Source organism: Triticum urartu, chromosome 6, assembly GCF_003073215.2.
Source record: "Triticum urartu cultivar G1812 chromosome 6, Tu2.1, whole genome shotgun sequence".
Classification (NCBI taxonomy): Eukaryota; Viridiplantae; Streptophyta; class Magnoliopsida; order Poales; family Poaceae; genus Triticum; species Triticum urartu.
In genome coordinates, this window is record NC_053027.1 from 554207396 (window position 1) to 554216860 (window position 9465).

The 9465-nt window shown below is 42.6% G+C and overlaps 1 protein-coding gene across 1 annotated transcript in view; it reads right to left on the reverse strand.

The window, feature by feature from the left end:
- LOC125517003 (vacuolar protein-sorting-associated protein 33 homolog) overlaps positions 1-6195 on the reverse strand; it is a 15494-nt gene extending 9299 nt beyond the window's left edge. The window contains exons 1-12 of the mRNA XM_048682241.1: positions 5867-6195; positions 5181-5249; positions 5055-5094; positions 4892-4972; positions 4488-4682; positions 2980-3090; positions 2840-2905; positions 2434-2541; positions 2305-2349; positions 2068-2124; positions 412-506; positions 4-91 (exon numbers count right to left, since the gene is read on the reverse strand). Of these exons, the coding sequence (XP_048538198.1) occupies positions 4-91; positions 412-506; positions 2068-2124; positions 2305-2349; positions 2434-2541; positions 2840-2905; positions 2980-3090; positions 4488-4682; positions 4892-4972; positions 5055-5094; positions 5181-5233 (939 nt within the window). The 5' untranslated portion in view covers positions 5234-5249; positions 5867-6195. The remainder of the gene's footprint in view (positions 1-3; positions 92-411; positions 507-2067; positions 2125-2304; positions 2350-2433; positions 2542-2839; positions 2906-2979; positions 3091-4487; positions 4683-4891; positions 4973-5054; positions 5095-5180; positions 5250-5866) is intronic.
- Positions 6196-9465: the final 3270 nt, after the last annotated feature.

Below are 9465 nucleotides of genomic sequence, written 5' to 3' on the forward strand. Positions count from 1 at the left end.
CACACAAGATATACAAGAGGTAAAGCCAGTGGAGTGAACCTGAACTACAACATGCAAGTTGAGGTCTCGAATCTCCTTGTACAACTTATCACTGAAAAGAGATCAGCGACATAAATTTATAGCTCCAAATCCATGCATGCTTATGTACATAGGAGCATTGCACACGCATAACTTGCAATCTAAGAAGGTTCGAAAATGTATTTGTACATATGCAAAATCTGAGTCTTCAGAAATGCACTACAAAATTAAAACCAATATTGTGGGATGTCAATGGCAATAATATACACATATAGAGGAAGCTTCCAAACAGCAAAGCAACAATTCTTGCACACACAAAATTGTTACACGCCACATCGTTATAACAATGTCCATTGTTTGTTTTCCAGATAGTACATACTAAGGATAGTTTACCTTGAATTGAGTGGAACCTTGACCTTTTTTCCATCTTGTTGAGCACCCATAATGCTGGCGTCAACTTCCACAGATCCATTATGAATTTCCAACATCTGTCGAATAAAACATAATCACACGATTCATTCAAAGCTACTTTAAATTTAGATTCGTAATGGAAATGCAGTGGCAGGATGGTAGAAATTCAGTTCATTTTGGTTGCATTGATTTAGGCAATAAACATCACACCACTGCCATTCATGCAGCGGATACACCTGAGTTAATGTTACTCCAGAATCATACAAACAATACTGATAAAACCGAGACCGACCTAGCCAATGAGCTAAAATCTTAAGCAACACCCTGCTGCAAAGACGAGTATAAGTATGCAGCTGCATAGGCGTTTCCACTTGGTCTAAGATTAACGAGTTCACCATTTACCAAAATATCATTGCACCCTGCTCGTTCTAACACAATAAAACTAGTATGATCACTGCTACCATTGCAATGCACATAACCTAGCAAACTAGGAGGGTAAAAGAGTAAACAGGGATATTGTCTACCTGCATTTCACATCTCCTGTTCAAGACAACAATCCAAAGCAAGGTGGACATTACTTAAAAGCAAGATATTATCACAGTTAGTTCAGTCAGGATACGACATTCTGCATGCAGCTCAACTCCAGTAGCCATCTGGATAGACCAATATTAAATGACAAATCAGTCATTCGATTAGGACAACAATGTGTATGACCCCCTCCATCCAGGGTAGATGTTTCTGGCATACAGTTCAGTATACACCTTTGACCACATTATTCCAAAAATCATTTGATACAGAAATCCACCAACAAAGGCCAGTCTAAAATGTCAAATTCACAGCAGTTTGACTGCATACACTTTAAAATGACATCTATTTTGGAACTAGGGTAGTAAACATGAAGGCTCAAGGAAACATTACCAAGTTAGAACCAGAGTTTTAGGTGGCCTTTGGTGGCATCCTGTGATTTCCATCTGCAACTCTATGGTTTTTAAAATTTACTACACATCATTGGTAGAGATTAGGGAGGTGTGGACCTTGGGACTACAGCCGGACGGCTGCGACACTAGGGTGGATGGCAACAGCCGTATGTATCAGCTAGTGTAGATAGCTATCGCACAGTTATGCATAGAGTAGATAGTTATCAAATAGAGATTGAGTTTGTTATTTGTTAGTATATACCAGCAGCCAGGTCTGATTCCCGTCCAAACAATGAGAAATCAATCTATTCCTTCCCAAATGTATCTCCCACCTATGATCTAATCGCTTCCCCAATCAGGCTGACTCCATTCGAACACCGTCCCGGCGGTGTTTACCCCGTTGTGTACTGTGGTTCACAACATACATACTGTTGAATTCATTACAAGGCCTACACTGCTGCACGCATGATCTGGTGGAGGAGCCACAACAAAGACGGAAGCGGCAATAAAAATGTCTTATTTTGACTGGCAAGGAACACAAACTGTGTGGTGTTTCACATCAACCCCAACTTAAGAGAAAGCAATACTAGAAAGCCAGGAACATGCTAGCTCGGAGAGTCATACGTTCACATGTTATCAATCAAGATTCAACAGAGAAAGCTAATAGTTCAAACACTTGTGACTTATAAGTAATGCCAGTATCAAAAACTTCATGGCCTACCTCGTCTAATAGACCTTCATACGTTAGCTGAGAGCACATTGGTGTCACCATATCCACCTGAATGAATAAAAGATGGATTCCAGAAAAGCAGAAGACATCAAAAGAAAATATATCACACATTCACACCTAAGATCACTATAATTTATACAAAACTTTGATCACTTAAAAAATAGTAAAAAGGTTCATATAAGCTGAGAAAAGCAAGAAATGATCACAAAGTGTACAACAGAAAATTACCTCTCTATCTAGCAAAATAACGGTGTCTATCTCTGGAATCCCCATCTAAAAGCACCACAAAGTAAAAATTAGGCAATCAGCTGAATTTAGAGATCTGAGTCATGAAAGGTTGAAATCAAATGGCATTACATTATCCATGCTGACCGGGTCTTCGAGTTGCATATGGTTCAGCAATTCTGCAGCTTTGGTTGATGCTACACCCTTGGCTCTAATATTGGGGATAACCCCGAAGGCAAACTGGAAAAGAAACCTTATATGCGTAAGAGCAACACTTTATGAATTTGATGGAAGCCAGTTTCCCACATTGAAATAGGGTGAAAGACTTTCTGGTGAACGAAAGATTGTGTCAAAAAACTTGTGAGATTGCAGATGCAGAGTTGGTAAGTAATATGCAAACGTCAAGTATAGTGGTCGATCGTAACTTAGTCTATCCATAACAATATTTCAGCCATAAACTAATGAATCACAAATGGAGTAATCACTATTTCAAGTACAAAACATTCCAAACACAGGAAGGGAAGACATACATACATACCTCTAACTTATGGATAGCTTTTGCAACATGCCAGACAGAACTTGTATCTCCTTCAATAAGGCATTCCTGAAAATCATAAATGCTCCAATGAGACTAATAAAATGTTAGAAAAACATGCTACACCAATTATGTAGCTGTACCTGCAAGGAATAGTCAAGCTCCAAAGAAAGGACATCCTCGTCCAAAGGAACTAGATACAAGGGATACTCTCCGATTGTCAACTTTTGATGAACTTTCTCTTCCTCCAGAATCTGTGTCAGCAAGAAAAAAAGAGAATTAAATTGAAGATGCCTTAGTGCAAAGAGAAATTTATGGAGTGGATTCCTGGATTCATGTGTCCTAGGCTCCTAGCTCACAAAATTCTGAGAACAATAGCTAAGCATGTGTTTGGGCATCCGCGAGTTAAGGGGAAGAAAAACTAATAAGATTACTACTATAACAAGGAAAATGTCTACCAATCATCAAAACAACAGGACAGTATAACTTTTTGGCACCTGAAAAGTATGTACGGGCTATGAATGATGTATTTGCCAATTTGTCAACATTTATTTATTCCTCAACGAATATTACAACTCGGAAAAAATCTATATTGAGTTATGATTTACAATTGTCTGTGCCATCCATAATCAGATGCTTGGTCATTAGCATTGCAGATACATGACAATTCAGGGGAGATTACAAAAGATAGGTTAGAATTTATTAATTTTACTATACATAAAGATAGTTAGCATTCCTGAATCCTCTTCTGGCTAGTCAAATTCGATACTCCTTTATAAATACCAAACAATGGTGACGAAGTTCAAGAGAAATTGAAATATGTTATCGCTAGTTTAGACGCTAGAAGATCATAGCCAGCATTATGACTTCGTGTAAATGCATAGCTAAAGCTTCTCAATTTTAATTGTCAAAACAACACAGCCAATGGGTCACGAACTAAAGTAAAAGGGCATCAGCTTTATATAACAGTGAAGCAGCAGGCAAGCTGAAATCCTTGAGAAGCTCATTCAGATTGTAAAGAAATATTCATATGAATAATCTGTAACAAAAGTTCCATCCTACGGTAACTACTGTATATGTCACTGGTATGGATAAAACTGTATTTGGGAAGAAATAATGCAAAGATTTATGGTGTTCAGATTGGAAAAACATTTCAGGCCTATCATCAGCAATGAAAAGAACACGTGTTCAGTTAATACCTGCCATGTCAACATTTTAGTACATAAGGTCGTATTCATTGGCATCATGTCTAATAAACCTGTTGGGCTAAGAACTACAGGAATACACTCGGGAAATGGGAATACTCTGAAGGACTGATTCCGTCTTGCCAAACTTCTAAAACCTAGTCAAATAAAGCATAACTATAATTATGATATCTGCTAGTGCAGATTTCACCCATACAAGATGGAATTCCATTCTTTCTGTGCAGTAGTAATGTATGAGATCACTCAATTCCACAGTACACACATGACATCCATACAGGACAATGGTGATTGTGTTTGAGTCATCTCTTATTGTAATGAGGTCTATAATTATTGAATTTCGCATGAGTCTCACAAATTATTCTACCATACTAGAATTATAAGTCCAAACACAATAATAGAACATGCATGTACATTAATGGAAATAAAATATACAGAAACCAAAATACCTTCTCACAGGCAACTATACGGCGTGGTACAGAATAGAGGTGGTATTCCCTCTGGAGCCCTTTGGATTCGTCATTCTTAATTTGATTAGCCACAAATTTCATGAAGTTCAGCTGGGAGCGAACAAGATACACCACTTTGGGGCATTCCGTCTGAAGAGGGTCAGCAGAGAGGATCCGCAGCTCCGTGCCATATTCCTAATCAACATAAAAAAACATGTCTGAGCTATCCAAGTTGAAATAAAGAAAGTAACTGCAACGTGGCTTTACTCTTTTGTTTATGTATGAAAGGTATTTGAAGGAATATTCATGGCACATCCCCAAAGTTCAAATTATGTATTAAGATATTAGTTAGGGACATGAAATGTATCGCTTATTGGCAGCAAAACCAGAGTCTATCACCAAACCTTTAGCACCGAGGTCTGCAGGATCAGCGAGAGGGTACCCGCAAGCTTCGGATCAATGACCAGACACTTCTTCCCCCTAATCTGATACACAAGGAATGCAAAGTCTTCAATGTCAACAAAAGTACATAAGATGGCGACAGGGAGTGCAGGAGGAGAAACGCACACTCTTGATTATGCTGAGAAGTTCCTTCTGTGACTGCTCCCTGGATGCCAGGGTTAAAACAGATTAAGAACACAAGTCAAGATTTAGAGGAAGACACAGGAAGTGAGTAAGATCAGAATAAGAGACCTCAGGGCAGTAAGATTGAGCGCGGCGTTATCGAGGTTTGGAATCTGTGCCATTTGGCCCACTCAACACCTTCATATTTCACGAATAGATCAAAAAGATATTATTCTTAACACAAAGAAGCATGCATATGTGGGTAATTAGATAGCATATTGATAAACAGCGACTGTAGCAGAGTATAGGGGAAAACGGGGAATGAAAAAGTACTATTACACATGATGTTCACAACTTATAGATGACATCCATTCTGCTCAATGAAGTGAAATAACTAACATCAAAACCATCCACTAATCCACTAACAGAACGTCCCAATGTAGCTATAGTCCACACAAACAGAAGCAAACTACATAACTACCAAAGTTGGAACAAGTAACAGGGCTATGGGCCTATGGTTTGGAATAAGCGTTCCAAAGGCCAAAAACTTTAACTGCCCAGAGAATCTAAATTTCTTACGGAATATGAGCATAATCATATACTACTTATGAGGCTAATGTTCATTCACTTGGCATACACTTGACATGAATCCAAAATGCCTACATAAGATTTGCTAGCATGGCACGAGCGACGGTAAATCCATCATCCCAGATCCATCCCCAAATAAATCGCAGCACGCATCAAACCGCGAGATCGTCCAAATCGGGGAGCTAACCAGAGGCATGGGGCACGACACTTGAGAGAGGGAAGATCACCTGAGAGGGCCCTCGCTCCTCGATTCGGGCCGCTGCTGCCGGTCGTCGCCTTCGCGGACGGCGGCGAGCTGGGGTCGTCCAGTCGACGGCGGCGAGGAGAGGAGAAGGCGGGGCGGGGACGGGGCCTCGCGGAGGAGAGTAAGGAAGGGACGGGACGGGTGGTGGAAGACCTGCAGAGGGGCGGAGAGCGGCCGGCGGGTGGGAGCGCGGAGCTCCGGCGTCGGAGGGGCAGACGAGCGGGCGAAGGAAAGCCGGGCGGCGTGCGTTTTTCTTTTCTTTTGGAGCGAAGCCGGTCGGAGTTTTCCCCTTTTTTTGACGGGGAGCCGATCGGAGTGTGTGCGTGCAGGGACCGAACCCAACCCATAACATCCGTAAAGTCTACAATAAAAAAATAACCTACAGACAGCGGCAGCAAACTAGGCCCATTTGCCCAAATGCCCAATGCATAACAATCTAGCTTACGCACGTTCGTCTATCTATATCTAATTCAAACTAGGTACCAAATGAATCATCGAGTGACAGATACCTGGGACAAGGTGAAAGGGTGGATGAGCAAGTGCCTTTCAGCTTGTGGAAAGGATGTGTTAATCAAATCGGTAGCCCAAACTATCCCGGTCTATTCTATGTCTTGTTTTAAGTTGCCACGAGGTTTATGCGATCACATAAAATCTATTATCCGGAAATTTTGGTGGGGCTGCAAACAAGGAGAACGAAAGCCTGCATGGGTTTCTTGGGATATTATGACGCGACCAAAGCATTTGGGAGGCCTCGGTTTCAGAGATCTTGAACTGTTTAACTTGGCCCTGTTGGCACACCAAGCTTGGAGATTACTACAAGAACCAACAAGCTTGAGTGCAAGGATTTTGAAAGCTGCGTATTACCCGGAGGGAACAATTTTAGATGTAGTGATGGGCTCAAAACCATCACAGATTTGGCGTGCAATCATGGAGGGGCGTGATCTGTTAAAGCAAGGAATCATTTGCCGGATTGGCAATGGCCAAACAACAGAGATTTGGGTTGATAACTAGATACCAAAAGAGATGACTCCACGACCGATAACTTCGCTCGTGGCCGATCCTCCCAGGTATGTTTCAGAGTTAATGCTACCGGCTACAGCATCTTGGAACAAAGAAGTAATCAGAAAGGTATTTCTACCGATCGACGCCGAAGCTATTTTGAGGATACCAGTTTGCACACGCAACATAGAGGATTTCTGGGCTTGGTATCCGGAGAAGAAGAGAAATTTCACGGTAAGCTCGGCGTATAAATTCTTGCAACAAACAAAAATACAGAGGGAGGAATGGTTGGAAGGATGGGGTGGATCATCTAGGTTCGACAGAGACGAGAAATCATGGAGCATGCCGTGGAAAATCAAGGTTCCCTCACTACTAGGAAAAGGGCTATAGATAGGATTGACACTAATGGCGCATCAGGAAAGTAATGCGCCACTACTATATACTAATGGCGCACCAGTTGGTGATGCGCCATTAGTGTGGAAGACGCTAATGGCGCACCAGAAAACAGGTGCGCCACTAGTGATAATTTTTTTTACATACATACTAATGGCGCATCCTATGTCCGGTGCGCCATTACTAGTTCTAACTAGTAATGGCGCACCAGACAAGGAGTGCGCCAGTACTGAATTTTTTTTATTCTTCTTTTTTGCAAAACTACTAATGGCGCACCGCCTCACCGTGCGCCATTAGTAGTTTAAACTACTAATGGCGCATCCTGTAAAAGTGCGCCATTAGTATATATATATATATATATTTTTACTTTTCTGTAAAACTACTAATGGAGCATCACCTGCAGGTGCGCTATTAGTAACCAGGGTTACTAATGGCGCATGTGCAGGTGGTGCGCCATTAGTAACCTGGGACCCCAACAAGATATTTTGGACAGCCCCACACCTACCCACTCACTTTCCCCACTTCATTCCCTCCACCTCCTTCTCCAAGCTTTCGGCTGACTTCTCCTCCTCACCTCATTTCCACCATAGATTCATCAAAATTAAGTGGTGAAATTACCTTTTTTTGATAGGTAAGTAAGGGGAAAGCTATCTTCATGATGTAGATCTACTTTTTTTCTCCCTAGCTCGCTCCAACAACGTGCACATGCACTTTCCGTGGCCTAACTAGATCTATGTATGTTTGTGGTGTTGCATGTGTTTGTGGTGTTGCATATATGTTTGTGTTTGCAGGTACCGGTATTTGAAATGCGATAGTTGCTAATATTTTGCCGGAATGTTGATTCATTTCCGTTTCGGCGAGAATTTTGGCACTATACATTCTTTTTGGTCCTATTTTTAGGGAAGGTCATGCCAAAAAATTTCTTGGTTCTAAAATATCGTTTTGCTCTACCCTGCAGGCGACCATGGTCCGCACGATGACCGAAGGCATCGTGAATAGGTTTTTGAGCTCCGCGAAGGCCGAGATGCTTCAAAAGAACGAGACGGAGATAAGATGTCCGTGTCGAAGATGCAAGCTGAAGAGCCTTATTGCGGACCCGGATTCCGGGTAGGTGCGGGACCACCTGCTCTTGCGTGGTTTCATGGATGGCTATCGGTGGCAAGGTGATGAAGATGACTATGAAGTCGTCCATGGGGGCCGGGCAAGAAATGAGGAAGGGCAACAAGACAAGTACCACCGCGGCGAGGGCAGGCGAGAAGACGAAGAATCTCCAGGACATGATCACGACGGTGATGCTGTACACAGTCATCATGTAGAAGATGTCGTACATGATGATGAGGAAGATCAAGACGAAGGGCATGATCATGAAGATGAAGATGCCGGAGCAGACGACGATGGAGGCTGGGTGCAGGACCCTCATATTCAAGAGCTGCTTCTCAAGCAGACGGATAACGCAAGAGCTGCCGCCAGAGAGAAAGCCAAGCTGGATCAACTGGAGATAGACGCGGTTACTCCATTGTATGAAGGATGCAGGCTCGAGGATACCCGCCTGAAAGTAACGCTCATGGCTCTGGAGATGAAGGTAAAACACAAAATGACCGACGCATGCTTCGACGAGAACATGTCATTCTGGCACGAACGTCTTCCCAAGGGGAACAAGTGCCCGACCAGTTTCGAGGAGGCGAAGAAAATCGTGTGTCCTCTGGATTTACCGCACGTGAAATACCGTGTGTGCATGAACAATTGCATCATTTATCGGGACGAGCACGCAGAGTCTACCATATGTCCGGTGTGCGGCGTCACTCGATACAAGAAGAGGAAGAAAGCTCCTCGAAAATCGGTGTGGTACTTTCCGATCACTCCTCGTCTGCAGCGGTATTTCGCGAACCCTAAGGTAGCAAAGCTCCTGCGTTGGCACGCGGATAGGGAGGAGAAGAAGCGGGAAGATGACGGAAATGATCCGGAGATAAATAAAAAAGACAAGATGCAGCCAGTGGCAAGCGTTGAACTTCGAATACCCAGAATTTGGGAAGGATCCAAGGAACATCGTGCTGGGCGCGAGCACCGATGGAGTCAATTTGTTTGGTAGCCAAAGAAGCACACATAGCACGTGGCCTGTGTTTGTGTGGATGTACAACCTTCCCCCCTGGTTGTGCATGAAGAGGAAGTACATTCGCATGAGTATGCTAA